This window comes from Fusarium oxysporum, chromosome IV (assembly GCF_013085055.1).
Source record: "Fusarium oxysporum Fo47 chromosome IV, complete sequence".
Lineage (NCBI taxonomy): Eukaryota > Fungi > Ascomycota > Sordariomycetes > Hypocreales > Nectriaceae > Fusarium > Fusarium oxysporum.
In genome coordinates this window covers 1,196,901-1,213,781 of record NC_072843.1, presented here as the reverse complement: position 1 = coordinate 1,213,781, position 16,881 = coordinate 1,196,901, and the positions used below count along the sequence as shown (strand labels likewise).

The 16,881-nt window shown below is 49.8% G+C and overlaps 7 protein-coding genes across 7 annotated transcripts; 4 read left to right on the top strand and 3 right to left on the bottom strand.

Annotated features, from left to right (window-relative positions):
• Positions 1-45: 45 nt before the first annotated feature.
• FOBCDRAFT_180343 (uncharacterized protein) lies at positions 46-2,942 on the bottom strand (the record flags this gene model as incomplete). The annotated part of the gene is made up of 5 exons (XM_059608567.1): positions 46-207; positions 286-306; positions 642-709; positions 746-2,273; positions 2,319-2,942. 5 exons carry the CDS (start codon positions 2,940-2,942, stop codon positions 46-48), a joined length of 2,403 nt encoding a protein of 800 aa, XP_059464639.1.
• A 649-nt stretch (positions 2,943-3,591) lies between these two features.
• Positions 3,592-7,499, top strand: FOBCDRAFT_220246 (mono-functional DNA-alkylating methyl methanesulfonate N-term-domain-containing protein). Its single transcript, XM_031179677.3, has 3 exons — positions 3,592-3,835; positions 3,894-6,981; positions 7,031-7,499. Exons 1-3 carry the CDS (start codon positions 3,741-3,743, stop codon positions 7,328-7,330), a joined length of 3,483 nt encoding a protein of 1,160 aa, XP_031045564.2. The 5' UTR covers positions 3,592-3,740; the 3' UTR covers positions 7,331-7,499.
• A 278-nt stretch (positions 7,500-7,777) lies between these two features.
• FOBCDRAFT_158710 (Rieske [2Fe-2S] iron-sulfur domain-containing protein) lies at positions 7,778-9,118 on the top strand. The gene is made up of 4 exons (XM_031179680.3): positions 7,778-8,146; positions 8,265-8,353; positions 8,409-8,559; positions 8,617-9,118. Exons 1-4 carry the CDS (start codon positions 7,861-7,863, stop codon positions 8,796-8,798), a joined length of 708 nt encoding a protein of 235 aa, XP_031045567.1. The 5' UTR covers positions 7,778-7,860; the 3' UTR covers positions 8,799-9,118.
• A 252-nt stretch (positions 9,119-9,370) lies between these two features.
• Positions 9,371-11,570, bottom strand: FOBCDRAFT_259394 (chaperonin Cpn60/TCP-1 family). The gene is made up of 3 exons (XM_031179681.3): positions 11,328-11,570; positions 11,127-11,212; positions 9,371-11,069 (listed from the first exon to the last, which is right to left on the bottom strand). The coding sequence occupies exons 1-3, from the start codon at positions 11,413-11,415 to the stop codon at positions 9,546-9,548; spliced, it is 1,698 nt and encodes a 565-aa protein (XP_031045568.2). The 5' UTR covers positions 11,416-11,570; the 3' UTR covers positions 9,371-9,545.
• Positions 11,571-11,927: 357 nt separating this feature from the next.
• Positions 11,928-13,971, top strand: FOBCDRAFT_28029 (uncharacterized protein). The gene is made up of 2 exons (XM_031179682.3): positions 11,928-12,498; positions 12,550-13,971. The coding sequence occupies exons 1-2, from the start codon at positions 12,077-12,079 to the stop codon at positions 13,787-13,789; spliced, it is 1,662 nt and encodes a 553-aa protein (XP_031045569.2). The 5' UTR covers positions 11,928-12,076; the 3' UTR covers positions 13,790-13,971.
• A 1-nt stretch (position 13,972) lies between these two features.
• Positions 13,973-15,241, bottom strand: FOBCDRAFT_291402 (uncharacterized protein). The gene has a single exon (XM_054704154.2). The coding sequence runs from the start codon at positions 15,185-15,187 to the stop codon at positions 14,051-14,053; it is 1,137 nt and encodes a 378-aa protein (XP_054560129.1). The 5' UTR covers positions 15,188-15,241; the 3' UTR covers positions 13,973-14,050.
• A 766-nt stretch (positions 15,242-16,007) lies between these two features.
• FOBCDRAFT_291399 (GINS complex protein-domain-containing protein) lies at positions 16,008-16,824 on the top strand (the record flags this gene model as incomplete). The annotated part of the gene is made up of 2 exons (XM_031179684.2): positions 16,008-16,121; positions 16,180-16,824. The coding sequence occupies 2 exons, from the start codon at positions 16,008-16,010 to the stop codon at positions 16,822-16,824; spliced, it is 759 nt and encodes a 252-aa protein (XP_031045571.2).
• Positions 16,825-16,881: the final 57 nt, after the last annotated feature.

The window sequence follows — 16,881 nt, the reverse complement described above, 5'->3', positions numbered from 1 at the left end:
GTAGACGGTAAGCATGGGTATGTGTATAGGGCAATAGAAGCGATCTCACTGAGCTCGGTGGGCATAAGTCTGTTGTGCTGCGATGTGATATTGCTTGAAGGTGCTCATTGTGATCTGTAACACGTCGTTACCTGCATACTCGAGTGCATCTCTGGTTGCCCGGTCATAGATCGACAAATCGGGGACTCCTGGTCTTAATAGGTAGGTCTAAATGTAGGTAACCCATAGAGTACAGAAACATTGTGCCCCAGTTACTCCGTACATTTTCTGTGGTAGCCGACTTACACCCACTCTCGGTCCAAGATTCTCGAAACATTGTTTAGTATTCTCCTGCCTCCCATGATTTGACCATATTTGGAAACTCTTTCTTCTGCCCTCATACTCAAAAAGCTCGCAAGTCCGCCTTGACCGTATTCAGATACTAGCAGACCTGCTATTATTTGCGCTGCGCTGATATTGAGACCAGCACGGCGCAGGAATAACTCCCATACACCATCACGAAAATCAAGGAAATGCCCAAATTGATGAGCTGATGAAGAATAACGGGACATGATTGACAAAGCCCATTTAGAAAGTGTTTCATCGCAGCCAGAAACTAGATGTGTTGATATGCCTGCTCGAAGACTCGTCGTGAAACGTACGAAATCGGCATACCCGGAGATATCAGAGGGTGTTGGTGACCCGACATATTCTCCTAGTGGATTCGATTCTGATACCAATATAAATAAAGATTCGTATTTCTCACTTACTCGTCTGACTCTTTCACGAAATGGTGTGAGAGCACTAGATCCAGGAAGAGGTTTCTGTTTCACTTTTAGTATCGTAGTCAAGATGAGGCCGGCACCAGGGCTTATGGATATATCAGCCTCAAACGCCAAAGATGAAATGATTTCCCTTCTTTGAGCTGATCCAGGAGACCAAGCAACTGTGTTGTACTGCGAGAAGTCTCGGTCGATGAGCTCAGCTTGTGGCCAGACTTTCTCCAGATAAGAGAGAGTACTACGACTCAAGTCCAACGAGACTATGTAGCGACAAGTCTCCTGAGGAATGTCGAAATTGGGAACCGGAGCGTCTTGCAGCTCGCTCTGGGCATCTTCTTGAATAACGGGTAGCATTGTAGGGCCAGTCATGGATGGCATGGCTCTTGAGGCTGCCGAATTTTGAGAGGAGCTGCTGCCTTTCTTCAGTTTTTTCGGTTGTCGAAGCTGTATGAAACCAGACAACAAGTTGCTGGACGCACTTGAATCAGCGGCCTTCAACAACAGATTCTCTCTCTCGCAGTCAGACTTATTTCCTGTGCCCTGTTGTCGGGAACCTATCAATTCCTTCAAAGACGGTGCAACATGAGGCTTCTGAGATTGAGAAGTAGCCGTCGAGCTGTCCTGATTCCCGTGACAGATTGATGGGGACGACACCACAGGAGAGGCGACTTCTTGTTCAATCTCTTCATCATTCAGGATTTGGAACACCATTAGTACGTTTCGAGAAACCACGTAGTTGTGACTGCATAGTTGGGGAGGCCTTAGGGTAAGCAGTTCTCTCACAATAGGTCCGAACTGAATTGTTGCCTCGGTCAATGAAACTCGGCTACTTTCATGAGGGATCGGTGTCCATTTAAGTGATGCCTCGAGACGACTCAGCTCCTTGTAGCAGGTCAGATGAAAGGTCCTGGGAAGCGATTGTTGCAGCCATTCAAAGTGATCTTGCGAAGTTGACAAATGTAATTTCCATTCAGGATCAGGTATCTGAAAATCGACTGCTGGTATCTGCAATCGTAATAAGGCGTCTTTTGGGTTCAGTCGTTCTTGTTCCAATTGTTGATTTGCCTGGCGGTATTTCTCGTCTAAGATAGACTGCAATGCTTCTTCGAAATATCCTCCGTCCTCGGCTGGAGATTGGTGTGCTTCGTCAGAACGCAGGAGATGAGGTGCCAAAGTTTCTGCAAGATTATCCCGCACTGGACTGGTGGCAGTGCTAGATGGCAGCATCGGTACATGTAACTTGAGAGCTGAATGTTTCTTTGCTATATTGGACAAGAAAGCCGCCTTAGCTGTCGGAGGAGAGCTGGGCATAGTTGAGGGCGCAGGAGGCTCGGAGTCCACAAAGCCATGTTGCATATTCCAATCTAACTCCTCACCTATGGGATTGGATGGGCTGCTCGGTTCTGAGGTCAGATCGATCACCATATGCTCTGTGCTTGGCAGAAATGGTTCGTCCAAGTCAGAGGCAGGAGAAAGCGGAGGAGACACTGGCTCTAAGTTTGAACGATAATGCTAACGAAATCAGACCAAATTCTGAGCTGGCCCATCCTGACTCACTTTATCTAGAGATAACATCTGTCTGATTTGGTCTGGCGTGCAAGCCTGATTTGGTGTCTGTTGTGTATAGAACGAAGCGTGGCCAGGTTCCATAAATGTAGGCTCATCACCCTCCAATTCACGCAAGGCTAATGTTTGCCATCGTGAGACGGTTGATGGAAACCCAAGGCCTTCGTCTTTCTCAGCAATTACATAGCTCAATGGAAGCCATTGGGTCAGGATGTTGCAAGAGCTTGCAATCTGGATATCTTGCAGATATTGTGACAGTTCTTTTTGCAGATCATACCCTGTATCTATAATTTCCGATGGGAGTCGAAGGCTTTTTGTTTGACCAAGGAATCTGAATACAGAAGAAGCGGAGACCTTAGGGTCTATGGGAATTTCGTAGCTTTCGTCGTCGAGAAACGGCTCTAATGCGATCTTCGTGCGAGGTAAAGGTGCTGCAGTGAGTCCAGGCTGGTCAATTAGCCCGTTCGCTTTTGCCAGTTGCACAGTTTCTCGAAGCTGCCTGACAATATCTCGAAATCGATATGGGGCGCCTTGATGATTATAGAAACATTGGTTCTCAGTAGCGTAATCGACGACCTCTCGACTTCTGGCAGTTGAGGTTGTAGTCGAACTCATGCTGAGAAACAAGGCACATTAGATAACTAGTAAGTACCTAGGATATCGTAAAGAGAGAGGTCAAGTTCGATTGCACATGATCACTGGAGCCTGAGTATTTGATCCCACAAGAATTGGGTGGATTCCCTTGACTAACTCCTTCCTCCAAACTCCTTGATGTTCTTCATGTTTATTTGGGCAGGCAGGGGCTGGGTGCAGAAGGCGCGATGGAAGATGGCAAGAATTGCTTCATGGGCAGCGCACGCTTCATCACTGACTGATCCTCAAGCTATACCATAATAACTCAGAGATAAGTTCTTGAGTATGACTTTTATGATATAAACCATTTCTTCCAGATAAAGATGTTAAGCTGATAATTAGAGGGCTGATATAGCATCCCTGACCCAAGGCAGCAAGAAAACTTTAGAGCTTGAATCAGGGTGTCGAAAAGTATCAAGCTAAAGACCTTTTAAGTCTATACTTAACTTACTCAAGTCTTTGTGTCAGTTGGGATCATGTTATATTTTCTTGCCTCCTCTCGCCTGCTTCTTACATGGGGTGTAAGTGTTTATGCCCCCACTAAACAGCATACATGCATCTCAAATCCATTTTAGAACCTAGGAACTTGAGGAACCCCAACCCCACTGGACCGCTGTAATCCGCACTAACTCCGGGGGCTAGTGACGCACCCGGTCCTGGAGACAAGCAGCTGCATTGGAGAGCTTTTGAACTTCGATAGCTCTCGTCGAGGGGCAAACACCGTTACCCTGCTTCTCTTTTACATACTACACTTGCGACCTCCTTAACGAGCAAAACAACATGGCATATGTCGCACCTATCCATCGCGCTACAAGCATACGCCATGCCCTCCGAGCGAATGTGCTCTCTCCCGATATAGATGACTTGGTTGTGGCGTAAGAGCTCCAACGCCTTCGATGACGCCTCGAGCAAATGCTGATTGAGGCTTCACAGGAAGGCGAACCGACTCGAAATATGGCGTCTCACAGAAGAGGGCCTCGTGTGTCTACAGACGAAACTCATCCACGGATCAATAGCGATGCTGCAATGTTTACGACCCAAAGGATCAGAGACCGATCTATTGTTTATCGGCACCGATAGACTGCATTACTTCAACCTGGTCTGGAACCCGTTAACAAAGCAACTGGAGACCATCGAGCGTGTTATCGAAGACCTGGCAGAGCCATATATGCGACATTCGTCAAGTCAGAACAAATGTCTTGTTGATCCGACCGGACGATTCCTAGCCATGCACCTTTGGGAGGGAGTGCTGAATGTTTTCAAACTCCCCATACGCAAGGGCTCTACCAACAAGCTGGAACGACTCGACCAGGTCAGACTCACAGAACTCTTCATGAAAGCAAGCACTTTCATCCACAGCCGAACCGGTCACCCGACCATCGCCTTTTTATATAAGACACAGTTGGAGCAGGAAGAAGCTCGATTGGTCATATATAGGTTGACTCACGATGACAAAGGGAACACCGTTTCCAAGTTCGACCCTCATAAAGACAGAGAGCTCGACGTTGTCATTCCTGACCCATACGCCTCAATGCTCATCCCTGTTCCATTAGATGAGGAAAAGCGTTACCATGTGCGCAACACCGAAGGAGCAAAGGCACATTTAGGTGGCCTCTTAGTCATTGGAGAAACTCTTCTTACTTACTTTGATGGCCTGACACACAGAAGTGTATCTTCGGTTCTTCAGGACCCGAGAATATTTGTGTCTTGGGCTGAGTACGATGGTACACATTACTTGTTGGCTGATGATTATGGACGACTGGATCTGTTGACAATTGACACAAACCTGGAAACCACCGGTGTTGTTGTGACCGGCATGACACTCGAGCCTCTCAAGATCGGTCGCTCACCAGCCATCACATCCAGGGCGTCCAATCTGGTTTATCTTGGGGATAGCACCTTATTTGTGGCTTCACACCACGGTGACTCGCAGCTTTATCAGATCGACGTAGAAAGCGCCACTGTCACACTGGTCCAGTCCTTCTCAAACAATGCGCCCATTCTTGATTTTTCTATCATGGATATGGGCAACCGAGAAGGCGATGCTCAAGCTGGCAATGCCTTTTCGTCTGGTCAGTCAAGAATAGTGGCAGGCTGTGGTGCCTACCGCGATGGGAGCCTTCGAAGTATTCGAAGCGGTGTTGGTCTTGAAGATAGAGGTGTTCTGGACGAGCTAGAGGGAACCAGGGGTCTATTTACTCTTCGTTCATACGGGTCTGACCTGGTAGATACCCTGGTCGTCTCAGCGATCACCGAGACAAGAGTTCTCAGTTTCGACCGCGAAGGCGGAATTGAAGAGATATACTCTTTCCAGGGCATGTCACTCGATACCGAGACCCTTCTGGCTTCAAATCTTCCCAACGGACAGTTGCTTCAGATCACTCCTCGCTCAGTCGTCTTACTCGATCCCGAAGGCGGCACGGTAACCAGTAAATGGGACGTCCCAAGCGGTAAGTCGATCACAAGAGCGTCAGCAAACAGCAAGTGGGCATTGCTTTCGGTTGATGGAACATCTCTTGTCTCATTGAATCTCTTGCAGAACCTTGCGGTCAATGTTCAACAAAGCCAAAACAACTCAGGCTCACAAGCTGATCAAATATCATGCATACATGCTGCCCGGGATCCACCAGATCTTGGTGTAGTCGGCTGGTGGTCTTCTGGACAAATATCGTTGATTGATATGGCTTCCTTGAAGCCACTACATGGAGAGTCCATGAGACAAACTGAGGATAGTGCTACAGTCCCAAGAGACATTGCACTTGTCCAGCTACACCCCCCTGAGATATCGGGGCCTACACTTTTGGTCGCGATGGAAGATGGCAATGTGGTTACGTTCAACGTATCTACCAAGGGCTTCGCTGTCTCTGGTCGCAAAAGCGTGACTTTAGGCAGTAACCCAGCTCGACTACATATACTCCCGCAACAGGATGGTACATCGAACGTCTTTGTGACGACTGAGCATGCCAGCCTCATATATAGCGCCGAGGGACGGATCATATTCTCTGCCACAACCGCCGATGATGCCACATTTGTTGCACCATTTGATTCCCACGCCTTCCCAGATTCCGTGATTCTGTCTACAGACCAGCATATTCGAATCTGCCATGTTGATAAGGAGAGACTTACACACGTGAAGGCTCTCCCTGTCAACGAGACTGTCAGACGAGTAGCTTACTCCCCGGGACTGAAAGCCTTTGGTCTAGGCTCCATCAAGAAGGAATTGGTTGGCAACGAAGAGGTTGTGTCGAGTTCATTTAGGCTTGTCGATGAGATTGTCTTTAAGGAGCTCGGTTCACCTTTCCCATTGAATGCTTCAAGCAGCCTCGAGATTGTCGAATGTGTCATTCGGGCTGAGCTCCCCGATGTTGGCGGCAACCATGTCGAGAGATTTATTGTTGGTACAAGCTTCATCAGTGATGGGGTGGAAGACCCAAACGGTACTGGCGGCCGTATCCTGGTCCTCGGAGTTGACTCAAATCGTCAGGTGTACCAGATTGTCTCTCACAATTTGAAAGGCCCTTGCCGCTGTTTAGGTATGATTGATGATAACATCATTGCTGGACTGTCCAAGACAGTTGTGGCCTATAGTTTCTTGCAAGAGACGAGCAGTTCCGGTTCTCTCCAGAAGCTCGCTGTTTATCGCCCGGCTGCCTTGCCTGTGGATCTCGACATATCCGGCAACATGATTGGTGTGGTTGATTTGATGCAGTCACTATCTTTGGTTGAATTCATCCCCGCACAAGATGGTAACAAGGCCAAGTTAGAAGAACGGGCACGTCATTTCGAGCCTCTATGGGCCACCTCGGTCTGTCATATTGAAGGAGAAAGGTGGTTGGAAGCTGATTCAAAGGGCAATCTCGTTGTCCTGCAACGAAACGTGGATGCTCCGACAGAGCAAGACCGAAGCCGCCTGGAGATTACAAGCGAAATGAATATTGGTGAACAGATCAACCGTATTCGAAAACTTCATGTCCCGATGGCGGAGAACGGAATTATCCATCCACGTGCCTTCCTCGCTTCGGTAAGCACAAATTGCATTAAAACGTGAGACATAAACTAATAGGAAATAGGCTGAGGGCTCGTTGTATCTTTATGGTGATATTGCACCCCAGTACCAGGACCTGCTTATGACGTTCCAATCAAAGATGGAAGAGTATATTCATGTACCAGGAAGCGTCGAATTTAAGCTATGGCGCTCCTTCCGTAACGAAAATCGGGAGAGTGAGGGACCTTTTCGATTTATAGACGGGGAGATGGTTGAGAGATTCTTGGATATGGACGAAGGGAAGCAAGAGCTGGTTTGCGAAGGCCTTGGACCAAGTATCGAGGACATGCGCAACTTGATTGAGGAGTTGAGGAGAATGCACTGAGATGGTTCTCATAGATTAATGAGTTATGTTGTTCTGGCTCTCACTGGGGTTGTCTTTACATGGATGTTAGTTGGTTGCGAGACGTTCAGGACGAATGGGTCAAAGATGATTGGTCAGAAGCCATAAAGTCATAGAGATGCTGAATATGAGTCCATTGAGTCGTGACTGGTGTAAATAATTTTCCCCCGAGAGACTGGTCGATTATATATTGAACTTGTTCTCTATTTGAAAGTAATTTTGCGTCACAATGACAGATTCTCCATCTTCGTCGTCATTGTCAAGGCGAAAGCTGTAGAGGCAAGAAAGGAATCCAGATGCCCGGGATAGACCGGAAACCCCACCCGAAAGTGACCGGACCAATAGTGAGGCTTCAATTTCCGAGCTCAACTGGATCTGGCAGCCTGAGGCCACAATTTGCAGCCAAAACTTTCGGCAAAGCATCATCAGCCGATTACCACCAAGGAAAAGACCTCAAACCTTCCCTTCGACGCCCTCACCCTCGCAACCGCCACACCCCACGATCCCTCACGATGGCGACCCTCGCGACCGCTTCTCGTCTCTGCTTGCGCACGGCTGCAAAGCCCGCCGTCCCTGCTGTGCGCGCCCTCAGCACCACCGCCGTTCGAACCGACAGCGCGTCCGCCTCCGGATACTCCAGCCCTTTCAAGTTCCAGGGTGAGAGCAAGGGCTCTCAGATTCCCAACTTTGGAAAATATGTCTCCTCCGGCAGCGAGACAAAGAACAAGCTCTACTCGTACTTCATGGTCGGTGCTCTCGGTGCCGTCAGTGCTGCTGGAGCCAAGAGCACAGTTCAGGGTGGGTTGAAATCCGGTCCTAGGTCCTGTGTCTTGCCATTGGGTTGCAATTGGTGTTGTAGCTTGTTGGCATGATGTCCGGGATGGCCAATTGATGGTTACTGACGATGGAATGACAGAGTTCCTGGTCAACATGTCTGCCTCCGCCGACGTTCTGGCCATGGCCAAGGTTGAGGTTGATCTGAGCTCTATCCCCGAGGGCAAGAACGTGAGTTGGAATATGGTCTAGCACAACGAGGCAACATTGCTGAACGGTTCTTCAGGTTATCATCAAGTGGCGAGGCAAGCCCGTCTTCATCCGACACCGAACCCAAGACGAGATCGACCAGGCAAACAAGGTCAACATCTCTGCTCTCCGAGATCCCGAGGAGGACAGCGCCCGTGTCAAGAACCCCGAGTGGCTTATCATGTTGGGTACGTGACTCAGAAAACTGGTACAGAATTTGAACCTCTATATTAACGACTCCTCAGGTGTCTGCACCCATTTGGGTTGTGTTCCCATTGGTGAGGCAGGTGACTACGGCGGTTGGTTCTGCCCTTGCCACGGTTCTCACTACGATATCTCCGGCCGAATAAGGAAGGGTCCTGCCCCTCTCAACCTCGAGATTCCCGAGTACGATTTCCCCGAGGATGGCAAGCTGGTCGTCGGTTAAGCGGACCATGTAAGAGTATATCTTTTATAACGGAGAAACGAAGGAAAGGAGAGATGGGAGTGGGAGCGCATTAGACTGGCGGGCGGGCCACAACACACAACACTCGACGCATGCCCATACCGAGGCCCCTGGGTGGGCGCAAGTTTGCTGTTTCTTAGACGTGGCCTTTCTGTCCATTTGTATAAAAATAAAACGTCCTAGGAAAAATCTCAGTCGACAGGCTCAAAGAGAGGGGTTGAGGAAAAGACAAGGGCGGGAGAGTGAGTGCAAGATGCATCTCGTGTACGAGGTGTTGTACTAATTGAATTTCATTGCCTTTACTTTGAGGTGATATGATCGATTATGTGAAGTGCGAGAGCATGCTTATGCTCAACACCAGACTTGTATACTTTGAAACGGATATCTATTAACTTCAAGTAACGTCAGATACGCGACCTTGAAGAGGCTCCCCAGCCCTGTAATTACAGCTGATGACTAACGCAACTTTATATGTATATCCCGGCATACTGCAAAGTCAACAACGGTTGACAAGAGGAATTGTACACCGAGCAAAAACAGAGTTTCCAACAGACTTGACAAACTGGAATCACTTTTATCTAGTTGTATCTACATACCAGTACATTTGTATGCACCCTGTACTATAACGAGGCCTGATATCACACATTATGAGTATAAAACATTCAGTCATGAACGGACACCCAAGCTTTTAATTCTATACCTGACAATCCGAACTCATTACATATCATCTTAATGGCCATGCCCATCATCCTCCCTCTGCTCAGGGTCCAACTTGATCAGGGTATCGATACGCATGATGCTGATGCAGGCCTCAACGGCACTCTTGAGCTGTCGGACCTTGCTGAGACTGGGCTCAAGCACACCCATCTTAATCTCGTCAACAACCTTGCCCTTGGCGAGGTCAAGACCGTAGTTCTTATAACCCTTCTTCTTGGCAATGGTCTTCTCATCCTCGCTGCCGTCACCCTCAGCAATGCGCTGTGACAGAGCGTGCCTTGATCGAAGCTGGGCAGTGAGCTCTGCGGCGTCCTTGGCAGCGTTGACCGCCAGGGTCTTAGGAATAACAAGAAGAGACTGAGCAAACTCGCCAATGGCGAGTTGTTCTCGGGAGCCGACGGTACCGGCGAACTCCTCGAGGTAGATGTGGAGGGCGGTCTCAACGGCACCACCACCGGGAACGATGCTGCCACTCTCGAGAGTTCGCTTAACAGCGCACAGTGAGTCGTGGACTGATCGCTCCATCTCGTCGAGGGTGAAGTCGTTAGGTCCACGGAGAATGCAAGAAGCAGATGAGTGGGCCTTGGTTCCCTTGACCAGAATGCACTCATCGTCAGAAATGCGCTCCTGGACGACCTCCTCGGCGTATCCTAGATAAGAGGGGTCGAACTTCTCGTCACCGTTAAGGTCAGAAAGTGTGCTGAGCATGGTGGCACCGGTTGCTCGGGCAATTCGTCGAAGATCCTCCTTCTTACATCTTCGCACACCCATGGCACCCTTCTCAACAAAAGTCTTGAGCACCAGGTCATCAATACCCTTTGTTGTGAGAATGACGTTGGCACCAGCCTTAAGGATCATCTCCACTCGCTCGAGGATCATGCCGGACTCACGGGCTCGGATCTGCTCAAGCTGTTGAGGGTCGTCAACAGTGATCTGAACACCAAGCTTCATGCGCTCCTTTTGCAGGTTCATGTCCAAAACAGCAATCTTGGCATCCTGGATCCGCGTGGGCATGGCTTGCGAAGCGACAGTGCAGTTCAAGGCGTATCCCTTGACCAGGACAGACTCGAGTGTGCTCTTTCCGTGGGCCTTGAGGATGTTGACAGCCTTGACAGGGTACTTTGTCTCGTTTCGGTTGTTTGTAGATTTGACAGCCTGCATGGCATCTACAACCATGTCGGCGAAGAAATCCGAGTCGGCTCCAATAATCTTGCTGGACATGGAGGTCTTGGCAATGCTAAGGAGGGATTCGCGGCCGAGGTCGTCAACCTGAATGCTAACATTCTCGTTGAGGTACTTGATAGCCTCTCGCAGGGCAAGTCGGTATCCTGTAATGATAGTGGTAGGGTGTATCCGGTTCTTCATGAGTTCGTTTCCGCGACGTAGCAACTCGGCAGCGATCAGAACGACAGAGGTGGTACCGTCACCGACTTCCTTATCTTGTTGTTGCGCAAGGTCAACGAGAATCTTGCCGGCGGGGTGCTCGACGTCGAGGAGGCTGAGAATGGTGGCACCGTCGTTGGTAACAGTAACATCCTAGTATAAAGTGTGAGATATAGTCGAGCGCAGAGCGAGGAGGGCTAAGTTGCATACACCGATATCGTCCACCATCATCTTGTCGAGGCCGCTGGGACCGAAAGAACTCTTGACAACATTTGCGATTGCCTGTGTAGCGAGAACTGAATGACTATTAGCATGTTGCCCGTATTTGAAATCCAATATCAAAGGCTCATGTCTCCCCCCACTTCCCCCTAACATGTAGCAAAAGGCGGGACAAGATATAGACAGACATACCATTCTGGTCTCTAATATCAGAACCTGAGATCTTCTGGCCACCCAAGAAAAGGGTGCCGTTTCGGGGCTGCTCGAACATGGAAGCCATAGTTGCAGCTATTGGTAACGTTGACGGTAAAAGGCGGCTTCGTCAACGTGGGGATGGAGTCAGGAAATTCTACCAGCAGGCTACCGTACGCAGACAGAACCTGAGCTGTGAAGCTCCAGTGCCCCTCGACTGGACTTTTTTGTCGGAGGTTGGCGTTATTCCGGCGCCGACTGAAATAGGTGCCAGGTGCCGCTGTGTGCTGGTTACAGGGCGTGAATCGGATACCCACCCGAAGTCCAGGGCACTTGACAGAAGGTGCACGGACCCCAGAAACCCCAAAACTGACCCCTGCCGCGTTATCGGACTTCCTTGCAGCTGAGTGACCGCTGTTTCAATTGGCTGATAGGGCATTGGGCCTGAATTTTGGGCTAGATTTCCAGTGGTGCCGTGAGAGTCAAGCCCGGGCGGGAAGGAGGGGCAACCGCACAGCACCAACTGCACCTCCCTCGACTGCGGGGCACAGAGTCACGTCCGACGTTTACTTCGACTCACACCCCGAAGCCTTTCTTCTCCTTCTCCCCCCCTCAAAAGATAACGTCGCTCCTCTGCTTCTCGATTCCTTAAAGGCGCGCAAGCCACTGTTCGGTTGCCTTGAAGCTACTATCATCCTCTATTACTTTTTTGTCAATTACCTTTCGACTAACACACGAATCTCACCAAAATGGAGGGCGCCGCCGAACAGTCCAAGAGCGCCTTGAAGAAGGCCGAGAAGCAGGCTCGTCTTGCTGCTGAGAAGGCTGCCAAGGCTGCTAAGCAGACCAACCTTCCTGTCGTCGGTGGAAAGAAGGCGGACGAGATCATTGGAATTACAGTGTCCAAGGCCGAGAACTTCCCCCAATGGTACCAGGAGGTGGTACTCAAGGCCGAGATGGTCGAGTACTATACCGAGATTTCGGGTTTCTTCGTTCTCCGACCTCTTGCCATGCACATCTGGAACGAGATCCGAAAATGGTTCCAGGCTCACATCGAGGAGATGGGTGTTGACGAGACCAACTTCCCCATGTTCCTGTCCTCCAAGTCTCTCGAGAAGGAGAAGGATCACGTCGAGGGCTTCGCCCCTGAGCTTGCTTGGGTCACCAAGGCGTAAGGATGCCCATATCCTGCTTTCATGAACTTTAATTGACAATCCTCTAGTGGTGACAAGGACCTCGAGGTTCCTGTTGCGGTCCGTCCTACCTCCGAAGCCGTCATGTACCCCTACTATGCCAAGTGGATTCGCAGCCACCGAGATCTCCCCTTCCGCCTCAACCAATGGAACTCCGTCGTTCGTTGGGAGGCTAAGCAAACAACTCCTTTCCTCCGAACTCGTGAGTTCCTCTGGCAGGAGGGCCACACTGCTCACTTGACTGAGGAGCTTGCTGGTGCTGAGGTGCTCGAGATTCTCGAGCTTTACGCTGGTGTTTACGAGAAGCTTCTGGCTGTTCCCGTCGTTCGAGGCCGAAAGACCGAGAATGAGAAGTTCGCCGGTGGTTATTACACCACCACTGTCGAGGGCTACATCCCTTCCAACGGCCGTGGTATCCAGGGCGCTACCTCTCACGCCCTAGGCCAGAACTTCAGTAAGATGTTCGACATCACTGTTGAGGACCCTGCCAACAAGGGCTCTCACATCCACGTCTGGCAGAACTCTTGGGGTCTCTCAACCCGTGTCATTGGTGTCATGGTCATGATTCACGGTGACGATAAGGGTCTGGTTCTTCCTCCCCGCGTTGCCAAGACTCAGGTTGTCATCGTCCCTGTTGGCATCACCAAGAAGACTACCCCTGAGGAGCGACAGAAGCACGAGGAGCAGGTTGAGGACATCCGAGCCAACCTTAAGAAGGCTGGTGTTCGTGTCACCTCGGATTGGCGAGAGGGTTACACTCCTGCCTGGAAGTTCAACGACTGGGAGCTCAAGGGTGTTCCTCTACGTATCGAGTTTGGTCCCAAGGATGCTGCCAAGGGCGTTGTCAGCACTGCGCGACGTGACACCGGTGAGAAGGGAGAAATTGCCATCACCGATGTCGCTACCAAGATCCCCGAGCTTCTCGAGACCATCCAGGCCGACATGTACAGCAAGGCCGAGAAGTCTTTCCGAGAGCACCGCCTCACTATCACCAAGTGGGAGGATGTTCTTCCCGCTCTTGACAACAAGAACGTTGTGCTCATCCCCTTCTGCGGTGCCCCCAAGTGTGAGGACCGCATCAAGGAGCTCACCACTCGTGAGGACCAGCCCGATGTGCCCGAGAACCAGAAGCTTGCCACTATGGGCATGAAGAGTCTTTGTGTTCCCTTCGAGCAGCCCGAGGGTATTGTCCCCGGTGAGACCAAGTGCCTCAGCCCTGAGTGCCAGGGTAACGCCGACAAGTGGACCATGTTCGGACGAAGCTATTAAGGAGTTGAATGAAATTTTATAGTCAGGGAGCGGGAAGGCGTTGACCTGGCATGTTTGTGATACACCAGTGCGATTGTTTATGACTTGATGTGAATGTGATTATATCATGAAAATGGGATGGGGCTGGTCACGGAATCAAAACAGTTAGAAAAGAAGATAGATCGTAGCGATGATATTTATCAACATCTCGTTGGTCTAAATACGGCTTTCTATCGAGCTACTACTTGTTTTTGTGCTGTTCGAGCCGGGATGTATCAGTATTTAACACCAAGCAAATCTCTCGTTAGCAATCCAGTCAACTTCCTGATCAGAACCATTGAACCAGTTTAGACTAGCAATGTTGTTGTTTTCTCGGACGATGAATTTGGCCCCCAGGGATTGGATGCCTTCTGTGACCCTTCGTACACGATCCTCGGGGTTCCAAACTTCAACCTTGGAACATTTCCATTCCTTGGCCTCCTTCTGGACGAAACTTGCAATTGCTTGTGTGCCTTTGGCAAGTGTCTCATCTGAGATGCTCCCATCTTCGATGACTAGGCGCATGACACGAACGACATTCTTCTCGGGTTGGTCAAGCATGCCGTAGAAGCTGCAAGTCCAGAGAGCCCAGATCCTTGAGTTGGGGGCATCAGGTGGAGTGTATACGGCCCCGTGGACAGTTGGTATGCGGGAGAAGATGTGTTTGCACATAAATTTCTCCCGGTGAATATGCCATTTGATAGTGGTGATATCAGGAACGACTGCAGCGCTGACTTGAGAGGATTTTGAGATCCTGTCTCGAAGAAGTTGCTCATCTCGAGCTGCCAGGTCTGGAATATCATCGAGAGTGATAGGCTTCAGGGATGAATCGGCAATTGGCTCAGTCTCAGTAACGGGAAACTCGAGATATGTGCTCTTGAAAGGTTCCCATCCCACAGTCTGGTAGAACTTGGGTCCGACATCTGACCAAAGGACCGAGAAATCAGCAGCGCCTTCATTCTTTTGCTGTCTCCTTTTCAGCTCATCCGCAATCAAGGACAGCATCTTTCTGGCATATCCCTTTCCTCGATACTCAGGAAAAGTGAAGACACTGGCCACTCCGTGAGCAGTTCCATCTCTTGCTTTTCCATCCTCGGTTCGAACAAAGGCTCTTTTGTTGTAGGTCTCACAAGATGAAAGGAGGGGTCTTTCGCCGGGCTTTTTATCTCCATCGGTGAGGATCCAGCTTGTTACGCCGCCATCTCGAGCTAGAGGAGCCTCCAGGTTATCGTATTCTCTGGCGATATAGTCATCCATGGACAAGGCAGCTCCCCAATGGGGATGAGTGCCCTTCCATATGAGCTCTCGTTCAGAGGAGGTGGGGTTTGTAAGTATAAGAGATGGGGATGTGACGGGAGGGAGGGCTTCAGTTGACGCCATTGTGAATGTTTGCAGGGTTGTTATGGAAGGGATATTCTTGTATTGGATTTTCGCTCTGTATGTTCATAAACTGGAATAATGTCTCATCTCGAGGCGTCTTATACCTCATAAACGGGAGAGGATATTCAGATCTACGCCCTTCTGGAGGCGGCCCCGCATCGGCGGTGGAGCTGGACATTCACCCTGAACACGCCGGATGAGTCGTATACCGTATTCCACGTTGCCAAGTATTCATGACTCCAGTGATATCATTCGATTTCGTAAAATCATGTAATTTAACTTATTAGGAGAAGTTGCATTAGTCTGTCTTGATCTATTCAAGTCTAGAAGTTACTTCTTTTGGCTTCGGAGGTATGGCATGCTGAAAGGATCGTGGGGGCTCTTGACCAACAGCTGGGCATGTGGTTCAGAATTGGAGAGGAAAAGTGCGAGTGTCTTTCCATGATTGCTAATTGGACCATTGTATATCATGACAACTTGTAAGCCATGAGGAGATTGGTGGAAACAACTTGTTGAACATTGGCCACATACTTTTCATGACATGTATGACATTCTACAGCTGTTTTGAGTTGAGTTGAGTTGATTGTGAAATCAGTAGTAGTGATTAGGATATGTTTGAATATAAGGGAAAACAATATCATAAACGGTTATAACTACACTGTATATGATATCAATGTTGACTTTTCATAATAAAGGGAGCTCTAGTGGTGGGGTTGACATGACACGCCGAGCAGCTCCCTAGTAATGAGGGGCATTCTATGAAAACCTCCAATTTATATCCTACAACTCGAGATACCAAACTTCCATTGGACCACACAAAATGGCCTTACCACTTCCTTCAGGGCTCACTCCCTCAGAAGTCGCATTTCTATGCGAAATGGAACTCGTTACTGTCGTTCCTCGCCAACGCCTTGAGAGCATTGATCTTCTATCGGTGAGCGCGTCCCTGTCGCGTTTATACAAGCTCGACGCTGACCTGACCTGTTACACAGGGAACGACGCCGACTCTCCGGCCGCCGCACAGAAGCAACTTACCTTTATGGCTTGCGATACTGTTGAAGAAGCAACGGCGCGCGAATATTGTTCCTCCTCCTTGGCTCCATCCCGATTCGTTACGCGATATTGTTCACCACGAGACAAAGATCGATCCTAAAGGATGGGCGCCACCACCTCCTCCACCGGTGCGGGCAGATAATCAAGGAAACGCCAGGAGGCTAGATCCCTTTGTCGACGACGAGACAGTACTGTCGCCGCCGTTTCTTCCATCCTGTACATCAGATGCGCCTTCAGGTGCCCTGCCATATCACTGGTTCGAAGTCGCAGAAATGCTCCTCGCCCATGCCTCAGACGATGTTGCCTCCTCTTCAGAAGTTCGTTCGCTACTTCGAGATCTACAAGAAGTCAGGGCTGCAAAGATGCGGTCCAGTACCGCCCAACTCGAGGGTGGAGTCGATGGTGTCATGAGTCTACGAGGAGTTGGAGCTATGGAGCTTGCAGAGAGCAGAGGATTCGTCGTCGGTGTAGTGGAAGGTGTAAGGAAACTCGGCGCAAGTACAGAAGCAACACGGAGAGACGAGGAGGAACAAGGTGGTGGTGATGAGTCGGATGAGGCGAGCGACGAGGATATGGGACTATGACCCTCCATCTAGGCTATGAGCGAAGAATTACGAATTCACGAAAAGGGGTGAAGTATA

Coding starts and splice junctions, on each gene's coding strand:
- FOBCDRAFT_220246 (XM_031179677.3), top strand. CDS start 3,741: ATGGCATATGTCGCACCTATCCATCGCGCTACAAGCATACGCCATGCC. Junction 3,836..3,893: donor ATAGATGACTTGGTTGTGGC/GTAAGAGCTCCA, acceptor GAGGCTTCACAG/GAAGGCGAACCGACTCGAAA. Junction 6,982..7,030: donor CACGTGCCTTCCTCGCTTCG/GTAAGCACAAAT, acceptor AATAGGAAATAG/GCTGAGGGCTCGTTGTATCT.
- FOBCDRAFT_158710 (XM_031179680.3), top strand. CDS start 7,861: ATGGCGACCCTCGCGACCGCTTCTCGTCTCTGCTTGCGCACGGCTGCA. Junction 8,147..8,264: donor AGCCAAGAGCACAGTTCAGG/GTGGGTTGAAAT, acceptor ATGGAATGACAG/AGTTCCTGGTCAACATGTCT. Junction 8,354..8,408: donor CTATCCCCGAGGGCAAGAAC/GTGAGTTGGAAT, acceptor ACGGTTCTTCAG/GTTATCATCAAGTGGCGAGG.
- FOBCDRAFT_259394 (XM_031179681.3), bottom strand. CDS start 11,415: ATGGCTTCCATGTTCGAGCAGCCCCGAAACGGCACCCTTTTCTTGGGT. Junction 11,213..11,327: donor TGATATTAGAGACCAGAATG/GTATGTCTGTCT, acceptor ATAGTCATTCAG/TTCTCGCTACACAGGCAATC. Junction 11,070..11,126: donor TGATGGTGGACGATATCGGT/GTATGCAACTTA, acceptor ACTTTATACTAG/GATGTTACTGTTACCAACGA.
- FOBCDRAFT_28029 (XM_031179682.3), top strand. CDS start 12,077: ATGGAGGGCGCCGCCGAACAGTCCAAGAGCGCCTTGAAGAAGGCCGAG. Junction 12,499..12,549: donor CTTGCTTGGGTCACCAAGGC/GTAAGGATGCCC, acceptor ACAATCCTCTAG/TGGTGACAAGGACCTCGAGG.
- FOBCDRAFT_291402 (XM_054704154.2), bottom strand. CDS start 15,187: ATGGCGTCAACTGAAGCCCTCCCTCCCGTCACATCCCCATCTCTTATA.